The 14,779-nt window shown below is 50.0% G+C and overlaps 1 protein-coding gene across 1 annotated transcript; it reads right to left on the bottom strand.

Moving 5' to 3' along the window:
• Positions 1 to 8,461: 8,461 nt before the first annotated feature.
• LOC135447708 (zona pellucida sperm-binding protein 3-like) lies at positions 8,462 to 11,398 on the bottom strand. Its single transcript, XM_064712796.1, has 9 exons — positions 11,002 to 11,398; positions 10,529 to 10,647; positions 10,342 to 10,445; positions 10,005 to 10,182; positions 9,806 to 9,926; positions 9,570 to 9,661; positions 9,355 to 9,500; positions 8,825 to 8,944; positions 8,462 to 8,623 (listed from the first exon to the last, which is right to left on the bottom strand). The coding sequence occupies exons 1-9, from the start codon at positions 11,377 to 11,379 to the stop codon at positions 8,490 to 8,492; spliced, it is 1,392 nt and encodes a 463-aa protein (XP_064568866.1). The 5' UTR covers positions 11,380 to 11,398; the 3' UTR covers positions 8,462 to 8,489.
• Between the last annotated feature and the right edge of the window lie 3,381 nt (positions 11,399 to 14,779).

Genomic DNA, 14,779 nt, shown 5'->3' on the forward strand with positions numbered 1-14,779 from the left:
GCAAAGGCTGACCTGCAGCTACAAGAGACTGAATTTTTGCTGGTTTGGAGGTGGTTTTTTTGCATTTTTGCTTGGTTGGTTTTTGTTTGTTTTTAATTTTTATTATTATTTTTGGCTGGGTTTGGGTTTTTGTTGTTGGGCTTTTTGGGTGGTTTTTTTTGGTTGGTTTGGCTTTGGGTTTGCGTTTTTTTCCTTTGTTTTGGGGTGGTTTTTTTTTTTGGGGGGGAAGGGTTTTCTGTTTGTTTGGTTGGGTTTTTTTTGTTGTTGCTGTTGCTATATCAGCCCCTGGGCTCAGCACTGTATCCACAGCCACTCTTGGCCAGGACTTCCATCTCCTCCATGCCACCCGCCTCTCTGAAGAGACAATGCCCAGAAAAGAAGACAGAACTGCAGAATGTTATTATTACTGGCTTTATATTTATATCATCATTTATACTTTATATATATTATATATATTATATATAAATATATAATATTTTTATAAATATATATTTATTCAAAATATAATTTATAATCTATTTATTATATAATTTATATTATAATTATTAACATTTGGAGCAAGCAGGTTGCTCTGTCCCCACCCCAGCCCATCTATAAATCTATATTTTTATATAAAAATCTATAAATCGATTTTTATATAAAAAGATATATATATATTATATACATATAATATATATTTTTATATATAATAGATATATATTTATATATAATATAGTATTTATATATACTATAAATATATATTTATATTATATATTTATATATATTTTTATGTGTTTATATATATACTATATATTATATATATAGTATGTATGTATGTTTTTAATAACTTATAATATATTTATAATAGAATTTATATTATTACATTTGGAGCAAGCAGGTTGGTCTGTCCCCACCCCAGCCTGTCTATATATTATACAGATACAATATATTATATCTATATTATAAAGAATAATATAATCTATATATTATATAGATATATATATTTATATACATATACAATAAATTTTATATATTTTATATAATTTATAATATATTTATAGTAGAATTTATATAATTACCATTTGGAGCAAGCAGGTTGCTGTGTCCCCACCCCAACCCCGTGCAGAGGTGCAGTGCCCACAACCAGGGACATTCAGGGAGGATGCTCTGCAGTCTCTGCTGGGGCCAGCTCTTCCCGGGGGTCTCAGAGGAGGGTGGGTGGCAGCAGGGGATGGGGACAGAGCTGTCCTGAGCCCAGCACACACCTGGGGGATGCCACCTCCTCCAGCCCTGGCAGGGCAGCGCTGTCCAAGGGGCTGGGGCACCTTTGTGCCACACCGGGGGACAGCAGAGGGGACTGTGCTGACTCGGCTGTCGGGATGCTGTGGCTCCACGGGAGCTGTCACGCTGCTCTGCCAGCCTGGTTTGTTTTTGCTGGCGGGCAGGAGCTGAGCCAGGGCCAGGCAAAGCAAGGGGAGGGAAGCGGGGAGCAGAGGGGACAGGCGAGATAAATAGGTAGCGTGAGGATAATAAAGGAGGACAGCTGGCCTAGAAAACTCGAGAGATAAATCAGCAAGGGGGGGGAAAAAATAAATCCTGAAATTAATTCCAAAGCGTGAGGTTCCTGCTGAGCCCGCAGGAGAGAGGCACCTGGTGGCACCCACCTCATCCCTGGTGCCATGGCACAGACACATTTTAAAATCTTTTCCTTAGGGTTCTGTCTCCTGAGAAGCTGAGAGACCTCAGGAACAAAATGTAAACAATGATTTTGTTTACATTTGCTGCTGTGGAATGCAACAAGTGCATCTGTGATTGGTCTCATGTGGTTGTTTCTAATTAATGGCCAGTCACAGTCAGCTGGCTCAGACTCTGGTCAGTCACAAGATTTTATTATCTTTCCTTTCCTTGCTAGCTGTCTGATGAAATCCTTTCTTCTATTCTTTTAGTATAGTTTTAATATATCATAAAATAATAAATCAGCCTTCTGAAACATGGTGCCAAGATTCTCATCTCTTCCTTCATCCTGGGACCCCTGTGAGCACCACCACAGTGCCAAGCACTCCTGTGGCCAGCACAGCCACAGTGGGCACTGCCCCAGCCTGTGAGAAATGGATTTGTAAGGGATTTTTCAAATCTGATAGAAAGTTTACATCGTTTTGAAGACATGTATGCAAACACTGAGATAAGGTGTGCTGGCTTAGGAAGGCCATGGAATAGAGATAACCTTGTTGAGAGAGAAATGGAACCAGAAACAAGTTTCAACAAGTTTCAAAATATGGCCTTGCCAAAAGACCAGATATTTTAGAGACTTAGAGCTGTGAAAGATGCATTGTAGCAGGACCACATGGGGTAAAAATATAGGAGATTGGTGTTAGAAGTAACACCAGCAAAAGCTAATCAGCTGAAAAACAGTTATAAGGTATTGTAACCAGGAAATAGGTTGGCTTCTGATGGAATGGCATTGAGTTTTACATCTCTTATGTCCATGGCCCGGGCAGAGACAAATTTCTCTGTCATTGCAGCATTTTTCCCATACAAATGAAGCTGGCACATAAACACACAGCACTGGTGTGTTCACAGATGGCACCAGCAAGCAAAGTTCCCCAAAGTTGCACAGAAAGACGGAGGGAGAAGTTAGAACAGGATGAAACAGGGGACCAGGGAGCAGCTTACACTTTCCAATTTGACAGAAAAACTGTGAAAGAAAACAGAGCAGAGCCTTTATTCCCTGGCAGCCACCCTGCCCACAGGGCTCTCTCCCAGCACAGCAAAGGCAGCTCTCAATAATCCTGCCTCCAGAGCCGGGCTTGCAGGAGTGCAAACAGCCCTACAAAGCCAGGGCTAAGCGGCAGCTTCCCATCCCAGCTCTAATTGCCAGCTGAGCAGACGGATAATCTCCCAGAACTGCAGCGATAAGGGTGCTGTGAGTCCCCGGAATTGCCTGAGAGCTGCCATTGAGGATGCTGGGAATTGCCCAATTATTCTCCCCATTTCCTCTCGAAGTTTTGTAAATCGGAAAAGAGCTGGGTTGTTTTTTTTTTTGTTTTTTCCTTTATTTCTTTTCTTTTTTTCCCCCTCTCAAAACCAGCTGGCACAGGATTTCTCAGCGGTTCAGAGATTATATCTGGGCTGGCTAATCCTGTGTGGGCAGGGAGAAGAAAATGGGGGAGCAGCAGTGGGATCCCAGTGGATGCAAAGGCTGCACTCACAGGTGATGGTTTGAACAGAATTCATCCCAGCAAGCCAGCACCGGCCCTGAGTACAAATCACATCCCATTTCCAGCCCCTCAATGGCTCTATTGAGGAATAAACCAGCTCCTCGAGCTGGCTGAAGCACTCACCCTCTCACAGTTACCTTACTCAGTGCTGAGAAGTTAAAACCTCCCTGCCAAGGCCAGCAGGCTGGGGAAAGTCAAATATCCAAGTCCCCTCAGAGCTCAGCAGTGAAAAACAAAACAAAACAAATGCCAAAGCCCACAAAAGAGAAAACAAATCCCTGAACTGCAGATCACCTGCACATCTCCATTTGTTCAGCTGCTTTTCTCCAGATGATGCAGTGGACCAAGAAGTCAGCTGGTATCATCAGGGAGGCAAACAAGCCAGGCCACTGTCTAAGCCAATGCTGATCAGCACACACAGGCAGCAGCACTCAGCTCCCAGCCCCTCGCAGCTGTTTAAACCTTGGGTTTGTCCCTAAATGCTTCATAACTGTCCCTTAGATGCCACTGTTAAGCCCCAGAATGGCAGCTTTTCTTTGAACTTGCAACACAGGCAGAAGTCTTCAATGACACCAGAAGGAGTGAGGGACTTAAAAGTTCATTACTTTTATGGGATCGGGGTTGTTCTTCTGTAAAGAGTTTGTAGAAATTTGGATACAAACACATTAAGCACACCCAGTCTGGCCACCCAGGTGGGTCTGGGTTCTCTTTGGTGCTCTGCACTGCCAGCTCGTGCCCTAACCCAGCTGCAAACAGCAACAACCACAGCATCCTACCTCCAGCACATCTGGGGGTGGCTCTACACCTCACAGCCCATCCCTGCTGTTCCCCCATTCCTGACCTAGAAGGAATGAGGTAGAAAAAGTGAAATGCCAATTCCTGCCCTGGTTCAGTGCTGGGCATGTCTGTGTCCCCTCTCAGCTCAGTGTGAGCTAACACTGACCCCAAAGCCACTGCACACAAACCCACCCCATCCCACTCAGGGCAGGCTGGAAAGTGAGATGAACCAGCAGAGGATGGAGATTCTCAGCAAGAGGGGGGAAATGGAGCAGAACAGGAGAAAAGATGACTGAAAACCCCACAGTGCAACTTGCACTCAATGAATGTCACCCCCTGTGCTGCAGCAGAAGAGTCAGGGATCACTGAGGCAGAGCTGAGCTGGAAGTTAATTTACTGAGTGGGTAATAGGCTGGGAAATGAGACAATATGTCAGATTTGCTGATCCCTTAATACCCACACATCCACTCATAGCTATTATACTTTGCTATAAGCTGTAATGGGACATATAAACAGAAGAATAACAATGAACACAAAACTATAATGATTAACAAGACTACAATTAGGTGGAACATCTAATTCATAGCTCTGGTGGCTGTTGGTGACCACCTGAGCAGATCTTCTCACCAGAGATGTTTTCCCCCTTTCTTCACTCTTGCTGTGATATGGTGAGTTGTGGCTGAATAGTTAAAGCTGCATCCCATAACTTTAATAAAATTACAGATGCAGGTATTGAGGGACTGTGAATATTCTCTATTTATAGAGAATCACAAAGGGCTCTCATGCAAACACAGCCATTCCCAGCACAGCCAAGTACAGTCTCAGAGGTCTCTCTGGGATGTATTTCAAAATGACAAACATTTTGTTCAGTGTCAAGACAAATGTCTTGGGTCTTTAGAGTATTACACTCACAAATAAATCCTTGTTGTTTCTGCACAGCACACGTGGCAGCAGTGACAGTTTGCCATTTGTTCCCGTTTTGCTGGGCCCATACTCCAGGCTCTAACAGAGTACAATTCCATGCTGATTCAATCCCAATGCAATGATTGAGTCTATAGAATAATTTAGGCTGGAAAACACCTCTAAAATAATCAATTCCAGCCATTAAACATGGCATAGAGTTAAGATAAAAGCCGTGGCCCTACATCTGGTTGGTCACAAGTGAAATTCAGTAGATACCACCAATATAGGAAATGCTTTTTGAATTAAAATAAGTACTTTTTAAATACTCAGGGAGTTGAAATTTAACCAAATTACCTTTGAACCTCAGTTGGTAAGGCGCCCTCATCACCTTCCCTTTTTGCTGGAGTGGATTGCACCTGCATCTGAGCTTGGACACAGCTGAGAGCTATGGGAATATTATTCTGGGTAATGCCAAGTGCATTCACAATTAGGTGGGGGTCCTTTCCAATAATTCTTTGCTATTTAGACAACAAAGCAGCCAGGAGACATTGACCAGTTCCTAATGCCAAAAAAGAAGATTTTAACTGGTGTTCTTTCTCACACAAATCACTTGCTGCCAGGCTTAATTTATTTGCCAGAACTCCAGCATCTGTGCTGTTTATTTAATACTCCTAATCCTGTTCCTGGGATGCCAGTCACAGCTCTCCTGGCTCGTTTTGAGAGGTGAGGGCTCACTGTGCAGCCCTGTGAGCAGCCCTGGGCAGAGGTATTTAGGAATGATAAGCAGGTAGGTTTAAGTGCAGAGACATTAACCTGCAGTGACAGTTCCACAGGCCTGGGGCTCCATCAGGGATTAAGGATCACTTGTTGCTGGCCTGGCTTTTTAATACCATTGGGCTCAATTTCAGGAATCTGTGAAGATTGCAACAGGTCCAAGAGGTAGTAGGATAGATTCTGGGGGTTAAGGTGATTTTTGCTGTGTTGATATAAACAATCCAAGTTTAATTTAAATTATACCTCCAAGATAAACAGATAAATTATGTCTGATACTATGTCTCCTCCTGTGTGTTCCTCTTATGTAAGACTCATTGAACAGCTACCAGCCTGCTTAGATCTATACCCCTTTTCAAAGGAGCCACATTGAAAACTAAATAAGTAAATTTCCACTTCATTTTTGGGGGATTGTCCTTTACATACTGTGCTTACATTTCCCTCTGCCAAATCCACATGAATGGGTGGGACTCCTAAATTTGTACAATTACAGCTTGCCTTTTAGCGATTGTCATTGCAGTGCACTCAGGCTTAACCACGATTACAACCATTACCACACTCATTTGTACAAATAAAGGACCTGGGGGTTTTCACTCCATGCACCAGGATTATTGAGGGATAAACTAGAGCTGGGTCTTGAGATTTTGGTATAACCCAGTGTGGGTCCTGGAAAGGGAAACAGGACAAGTCTCGGTGGGGAGACTCCAAACTGGTTATCCTTTCTAGTGAGTGGCTCAGGTGCATCCACCCAACATTAATGTGGTCTTTAACTCCACTGTTATCTTTTGGTCGGTCTCTTTTCATAATGGGAGCTTTAAAAGAGTAGGAGTTCCACCGCCAAGGCCTGGGGGTCTGTGGGAGCTGATAGGGTTAAAAGTTGCTCAATGAATATACAGGGATAGCAGTTGTTGGTCTCATTCCCAAGGATCTATTCACAGAATGACCAGGTTGGAAGAGACCTTAAAGATCATTAAACCCAACCCATCCCAAACACCTCAATCTAGACCCTGGCACCCAGTGCCACATCCAGGCTTGGTTAAACACACCCAGGGATGGGGACTCCACCACCTCCCTGGGCAGCCATTCCAGAACTTTGTCACCCTTTCTGTAAACAACATTTTTCCTTGCATAGTTAAATGGAATGTGATTCATTGTTAGAATCTGCTTCCCTTGTTAAACAACACCCCTCATCCCCAAAAGCCACCTCTGCTTCACCTTGGGTTTCCCCTAATGAAGATCATGCTTCACATGATCTTCCCTAATCAAAGAGGCACCACAAATACCCAATTCCACTCTTGCCAGCCTTCTGGCCATATTTTTCTTGCAAATTATCCAGTTGAAGAAGGTCCCACAGAATGGTTCTGGTGGTATTTCTTTGGTTACCCCCTTGAGGCCCAAGGGACACCTCAATTTTAATAAGAGGGACCACCTTAAACTACAATTCACCCTCTTCACTACTCTCATCCCTAAATTCCCAGTCAGGGTCCCTTCCATATATCTCCATCCCAATCTTCTGGGCATGCAGTTAACTAATGGATCTCCATGGAACCTAATATATCAGATCATAAATTCTAATTTGTCCTCTCCTCTTTTTTCTTCCCCCCACTCCAGTTGTTTCTGCAATTGTTCTATTCACAGAGATAACAGCTCTTTTTGTCACTTCCTTTGTTCAAACTCATCTTGTAACATTCCCATTTCCTTTTCTTTGTATTCCTTACAATGACACGCTGCTTCCAAACACATTTACAACATCTTGCATATTATTCCCTTTTCTTCACCGTTTTTCAGTTTCCCTCTCATGCAGTTTAACTGTTCCTCTATCCTTTACTCCAATTATGCCAATTTTTGGACACTCAATCCTCAAAAAGTCTTGGAGAAGATCTTATTCCATGCCAGTAATTGAATCTGCCTCTCTACTGACTGTGGCAGTTTTGTCACAGGAGAAGAGCCAGAGATCACTCAGGTGGGTCTGAGCTGGTGGTTAGTTTATGGAGCTCTAACCAGCACATTTAGGTGTGCAAATCTCAGTCCTGCCTTCCACCTGCATGGAGCAGAGACAGCCTCAAAGGCTGGACCACGACAGGAGGATTTTGTGCTTACCCAAGCAGGTTTGTCACTGCACTGGCAGCAACAGTCCAGGATGGTCCCAGCAGCTCTCTGGAGACAAAAACCAGGGGAAGAGGAGCACAGAGGTGTGGAGGGCACCCATCCCAAGTAAGCCTGTCCTTTCCTCCCCCTACACATCCCCAGAACCCACAGCACCTGCAGCTGCCCTGGAATGGGATCTGCAGGTTTGGGACCTTCCCAGCTCCAACCATGGCCCAGGAATGCAATCCCATGGGGATTCATTCTCATCCAGCCCCTGCAAAACAGAAGCACCTCCAGCCCTTTCCCATCCCTGAGGTTACTCCAAGTTTTCCCATGCCAAGAAGACAAACTCAGCACTACAACCAACCAAAATCCCAGAATTCCAGCTGCCCTGGCATCCTTCAAGGGATCTTGGAGCATCATTCCTGCATCCCACTGGATAAAGAAGGGAAAACAGGAATTCCAAACTCAGGGAATTATTTAGAGCCCCAGAACACCAATAAACCTCTAAAACAGAAGCCACACCTTTCTTAGGATTCTTTTCTATGGACACAACCTTTAGAAAACCCACCAGTACCTCCCAAACCCAAGTGCTTGGAGGTTTGGGAATCCCTTCCAGGCAGAAGCAGCTCCACATGCCCAATCCCACCCCTTTCCCATCTAGGGATGGATTCCCACCTAAAGCCACCTGGGGCCCCTCCCACCCCACAGAGAACACCAGGAGGTGGCAAATGCTTGTTCTCTTTATTGGAATCACTGGGACATTCCCGGAGGGCAGAGCCTTTTCCGGCATATCCACAGGAGCATTCCCAGGGCAGTCAGGCTCAGCAGAGTGGCTGCTGCCAGCAGGAGCCCCTGGATCAGCACAGGTATTCCACCAGCAGCACCTGGAAGGGACAAAACCCTCTCAGCACTCGTTCATTGGCTTCCCAGCCTCCAGCCAATCTTTGGGAAGGATCCCATAGGGCAGCTCTGGGGCATTGGTCCAGAAAATCCCTTTGTGAAATCCCTGAGAATTCACAGTGGGAGCAACCCTTGGGTAAGGACTAGAGACACAGCCCCACAAAGACCCCACAGTGACCCCCTACCTTGGGGGGTGTTCCCAGCTGCTCCTGGACTTCCAGATGGGCTCATTAATCCCTGAGCAGGCTCCAGGATCAGGAGGGGTCCCACAGAGACATCAGCCTCAGTCGGCCCTAAGAGCCCACCTGGGAAGAGATGAGAATGAGTACCCAGGAGAGAAAATGCTTTGAGCTGGAATTTGGGAATTACAGAAAGATGGACACCAGAAGAGCAGAATTCCAGGGGTTTTAAATGCAAGGACACAGTTGGGATAGAATCATGGAATGGTTTGGGATGGATGGGGCCTCATCCAGCACCATTGGCAGTGACACCTCCTATGCAAGGACACTTCCCACTATTCCCTGATGGCTCCAGCATGGCCTGGGGCATTTTCAGGAATGAACAACGGTGCCAGGACCTCCCCACCCGCACAGAATTTTCCCCCAATTTTCCCCTCTTTTCTTTAAAAAATCCCTTCCCTAAAGACACACTGGAGAGGAGCCGGGATTGCCCTTAAACTGTGCCCAAACCCCGAGGAGACACCTTGGGGACACACCTCTCTGTCCGGAGCCATCCCTCCTCATGCGCCTGCCCATCCGTGCTGCCGGAGCGCGGAATTCACGGGAATCTGCTCCGGGAGAGGGACAGCTGCCGGTGTCACAGCAGCTGCAGATGGCCGCCGTGCCCTCCAGAGGTGCCCACCTGGAACAGAGGCACCCGTGAGCCCTGCCCGGGTGGGCACGGTCCCCTCCCCGCGGCAGGGACACTCACAGCCCGCTGGCTCTGCTGAAGGAACAGGCTTTATTCCGGGCATTCGGGGCTTCGCCCGCCGGGGACACCCGCAGGTGGCAGCTGATGTAGAGCTGGAGGGGAAGTCAAGGAAAATTCAAGTTAATCAAGCTTGGCTCATCCCCTACAATTCAATATAATCTTGGAGATTTTTGGGCTTCCCCCATCCCCCCCATGGATAAACTGAGAAATGAGGAGGGATGGCAACAACCCCTCACCAAATTCCCGGCGTCTCCGGCGAATTTAAAGGCATCCAGCAGGAACCGCAGCGACTCCGGCCGCGGCCGCGGGGACACGAAGGCTGAGGCGGTGTCCTCTGCCCTGCTGTCCAGCAGGCACCTGGAGGAGAGCAGGGAATCACCGGGATGCTCCCGAGGAACCACCCGGGATCCCCGGGCAGCCCCGAGCCCGCCTTACCCGCCCAGGTCGATGAAGGCGTAGCGGGGGTTCGAGCTCCGCTCGGGGCTGGCGGTGGCCACGCAGCGATCCACGAAGAGCCGCAGGGGCACATGGCCCTCCGAGGTGACATCGGCCTGCAAACGGAGGCTGTCCCCAAGCTGGAAGCTATTGGAGAGCCTCTCCCCGCTCCAGTCGTCTGGAATGCAGAGCCCAAGGAACGGGGTCACTTTGGGGAGTGTGGAACCTCTTTGAGGAGTGTGTGATGGATTTGGCTCCATTGGGGCTCCCAGGGTGTCCCTAGGAGCCACCAGGGAAGGGGAGCTGAGGGACACAAGGCCACCAAGGCTGCACCCACCGTCCATGATGCGCAGGGAGAACCGGAGCCGCTCCTCCGCCGCCACCGTGGAGCGGAACGGGGCCCAGGTGGGCTGCACGGCACCGCTGCTCACGTTGCTCCTCCTAAAGGGAAGCGATGGGAATTGCCTGGGCTGGCACCGGCGCCTCGGGGCCGTGGCAGGGCGGGGACAGCCGCCAGCACTCACCTGGGGTAGTGACACTCAATGGGGACCTCGGCAGGGGTGGCCCTCACGATAAGGGGGTTGCCAGAACGGGTGGGTTTGTAGAACAGGGTGGTTCTGTAGATCAGGGAGTCCGGGGTCACCTGGAAGGAGGATTGGGGAGAGGGGGAAAATCAGGAAAATGAACTTGGCACCAGCAGGGACTGTGCCAGGACAGAGGCCACTTTCCCAATCCTACAGGACACCACGGAGCCTTGTGCTGGCAGCCCAACAAGGCACCGGCATGAAGGAGGGATTTGGGCACAGCACCTCAGGACCATTATCCCATCAATTCCTGCATCCAATCCCAAACCCACGACTGAGCGTGCACCTCATCCAGGATAACCACACTCCAAAATCCATTGCTTGTCCAGGCACTCCTCACCCCAAACCCGCCAACACCTGCACCAGGGCACATCCTGAGGCTGACATCCTCACCTGACCCTGGTACCACTCACCTGCAGGGTGCTGCCACACTCGTGCAGCGCGGCCACGAAGGTGACAAAGGCCTGGGCAGGGTTCGGGGACAGGGGTGGGCAGGAGGCCGTGCCCAGGCTCAGCTCCGCCGCCCGCACCGGGCGCCCGGTGCCAAAGAGGTCCCTGCGCACGGTGACCGCCAGCTGTCCCTCCTGGCAGCGCACGGCCACCGCGGGCCGCGGGGACAGCGCCCGCAGCTGCGACAGATCCACCCGAGCCCACGCCTGCGAGCGGGGGGAGTCACCCCGCAGCCGCCACATCCCGGAGCTCCGCCAGGGAAAACCCCAGGGATCGGAGGATGCGGCCAGAGCCAACACCCAGCAGAGCAGAGCGACCCCAAAGCGGCTCCCGAACCCCATCCTGACCCCAGGAAAGGCAGCGCATGGCAAAGGGGCTGCGCGGGAGCTTTTTATGGGAGCATCCCGGGGGATTTCCCTGCCGGGATAACGGGATCCAGCTGGGGATTCCACTCGGGATAACGGGATCCAGCTGGGGAATCCACTCGGGATAACGGGATCCAGCTGGATCCCATCCCCTCCGAGGGTGATTCCCTCCCCCCGCAGCCGGGCGTTGTCCCCTTTGTCCAATGTCCCGCTCGGCTGTGGTGGCACCAATGTCACCCGTGTCCCCCTCACTCCCTGAGCCGATTTTGGCCAAGCGAAACTCTCGGACATTCCCAGGAATTCCCCCAAATCCAGGCGGTGCATTCAGAACTGGGGATGTGCCAGCCCCACTCTTTGGGCGCTTTGGGATTTCCCGTGCCCGATTTCCCTGGAATTTTGCCTGGCTAATGAGGGCACCATAACGAGTTCATTTGCATGGAAAGCAGAGGGGCAGAGCTGGTCAGGGACCGGCAGGCAGAATCCAGAGAGTAATTAGCCTCTGAGTGTTAATTGCGCTGATGGCACCGCCGCTGGTGGGCACGGGAGGGTGACAATGGCCATGGGCAGCTGCGGGAGGAGCTGGGGACACTCCGGAGAGTGGCACGGCCCGGCCAGGTCATCCCCGTGCCCTGCGGGCATTCCCGGAAAACGCCCATTCCCCATCCACAGGGATGGGAGAGCTGGGAGGGATTTTGCCCTCAGGATTTATTCCTGGTGTTGATTTTTGGTTTTGGGGGTTTTTGGAGTTGTTTGTTTGTTTGTTGGTTTGGTTTGGTTTTTACTGGGAAACGGGGCTGGAGCATTTACCTCCCTCTTCCAGGATCTATGGGATGGGTTTGGGATGAGGGGACCCACTTGGGTCGATTGTAGGGGATGAGCCAAGCTCTGACCCAGCCCGAATTCCTGATGGAAATTCTTGAGTCAGGTCCTGCAGCATCCATAATGTCACTCTCACATTCCCACATCCCCCTCTGGCACCATCCCGGTGTCCCCGCATTGTCCTGGGTGCTTTTAGGGATGGTGAATAAATGGTGGGACACAGAAAATGTCTCCAGGCCTCTCCATGAATTCTGCAGGAATGGGACAGCTCCCAGCCTGGCTCATCCTGAAGCTGCCCTGGAATGTTTTATCCAGGGGGATGGGGCTGTTTGGGGAGCACCAGAGGGATGGGAGGGGATGTTCCTGCTTTCAGAGGTATCTATGGGAATGGCAGGGGATATTCCTGTATCCAGAAGGATCAATGGGGATGGGAAAGGTTGTTCCTGCATCCAGAGGTATCCATGGAGATGGGAGGGGATGTTCCTGCTTCCCACAGCCCCACTCCCCATCTCAACACCAGGAATGGCCCTGGAAATCCAGGATTTGATCCACCCAGGTCTCCAGGAATAGGTACCTGCTCCCAAAGCCCCTCATGCTATTCCTCAGGGGAGGATCCAGGATCCCAAAGAGCCTCGCACAGCCCCATCCCACACTTTCCCTCTCCAGCATGGATTTCTCACCCCCTGGAACAGCTCAGCACTTTGCAGGTGCAGGTCCCAGCCCTGTGGGTTACCCTATGGTCAGTGCAACAGCCCCAAGAGCTCTTCCCCCTGCCAGTGCCTCCAGGGCAGCCATCCCTGCACCAAGGGTGGCTGCAGGAGCAGTGTTCTGCCTGGCATGAAAGGATGGCAGCCCTTCCATCCCTTACAAACACAGCTGAGCCCTCCCTGAGCCCTGTCCTGCTGCTGCTCCAGCCCAGGGGCGTTTCTGCCCCGAGAGCCAGCCCTGCTCTGCCCAGCGCTGAGCGCTCTTCCTCGTGCATGTCACACTTGGCTGGCCCCCGGGAGCCCCACGGAGCCTCTGCACAGCTGCTCCTCGTGCAGAGGGCCGTGTGTGGGGCAGCAGTGAGGCAGGGGACCATATGCTCCAGCACGGGGACAATGAGCCACTCGCTGAGCCAGCGCCGCTGTGATGAGCCATTGTCATGACTGATGGCACCAGGACTCTGGGGGAGCAGATTGTCACAGCAGATGAGCCCTAATGAACAGAGAAATAACTCCCCGTGATGAGGGAGATGTGCAGAGTTCCAAAAGCCACGGTCCTGCGGGGAAGGGAGCACTTGATTGCCAGCAAGGCCATGGAGCAGCACTCGGGGCTGAGGGCGTGCATCTTCCTGCTGGCCTGGAGAGCAGGGGATGAGCCAACACCTCAGTGCAGGAGGAGGAATAGGAGCACAAGGGGTGGTGGTGGAGCAGAGCGGGCTCACAGGGATGCCCTGCACATCTGCCCTGCTGCAAATGTGAGAGAGAGAGCCAGAAAACTGCAGCCAAAATGCACCTCCTGCAGCTAAAATGCATTTCCTGCAGCACCCAGAGTCCCCTGCAGAAGGGAAACTGAGGCACGGAGCCAAGGAGTCGTTCTTGCAGAGCTGGGCACCCCTGCTCTAGGGAAAAGAAAGCTTTGAAACTCACTATTGGTCTCTGCAGCTCACAAGCTGCTTCCCATAAGGAAACTCTGTCACCTAATATTGGTTTGGGCCCAAGCCACAGCTTTCCTGGGAGGAAGCTTTGCCACAGGAACTGCTGCCGAGCCACCTTGCACTAGGATTTACTACAGCTCTGCCTGGAAGCCTGCCCTGTGCTTTCTATTTTTAGCTGCAGGCAGACCTATTCATATCAGTCAGCGCTGAAACTCAAATCCTTTCACAGCTCTGGTGCCGTAATTCAGGGACATGCATGAAGGCAGGGTCTCAGCTCTGAGGAGAGCTCACCAGGATAAATAATAAACCCATCAGCTGGGTGGGCTCAAGGCTGGGGGGACACAGGGTGTGCTTTGCTAAAGGCATTCTCATCACACACATTTATTCCACAGGATCACACCACTGCCTAGGTGCAGAGCAAAGCAGGGGCTGGAATGTGATTTACCAGCTCATAAACTGCAAGGAAAGCAGGAGAAATGGGATGAGAGAGAGAGGAAGGGTCCAGGGGAAGTGGAAAGGAGGTTTCCTTGCCTGGTAATAATTTTATCTTAAAATGCTTTTAGAAGGGAAGAACTTCATTAGTGCTCAAGACATGACAGTGTTCACAGGGGTCTGAGGATGAGGGAAGAGATGAGGATCTGACTCCATGTTTCAGAAGGCTGATTTATTGTTTTATGATATTACATTAAAACTATACTAAAAGAATAGAAGAAAGGATTTAATCAGAAGGCTAGCTAAGAATAGAAAAAGAAAGAATTATAACAAAGGTTTGTGGCTTGGACAGAGAGTCCAAGCCAGCTGACTGTGATTGGCCATTGATTAGAAACAGCCCCATGAGACCAATCACAGATGCACCTGTGGCATTCCACAGCAGCAGATAACCATTGTTTACATTTTGTTCTTGAGGCCTCTCATCTT

This window comes from Zonotrichia leucophrys, chromosome 4A (genome assembly GCF_028769735.1).
Source record: "Zonotrichia leucophrys gambelii isolate GWCS_2022_RI chromosome 4A, RI_Zleu_2.0, whole genome shotgun sequence".
NCBI classification, from domain to species: Eukaryota; Metazoa; Chordata; class Aves; order Passeriformes; family Passerellidae; genus Zonotrichia; species Zonotrichia leucophrys.

What these genes read in the sequence shown, in the direction of transcription:
- LOC135447708 (XM_064712796.1), bottom strand. Translation starts at nt 11,379, where the DNA reads ATGGGGTTCGGGAGCCGCTTTGGGGTCGCTCTGCTCTGCTGGGTGTTG. An exon ending in GCCTTCATCGACCTGGGCGG is followed by an intron (nt 9,927 to 10,004) that starts GTAAGGCGGGCT and finishes GCTCTCCTCCAG; the next exon opens with GTGCCTGCTGGACAGCAGGG. An exon ending in AGCTGGGAACACCCCCCAAG is followed by an intron (nt 8,624 to 8,824) that starts GTAGGGGGTCAC and finishes TGTCCCTTCCAG; the next exon opens with GTGCTGCTGGTGGAATACCT.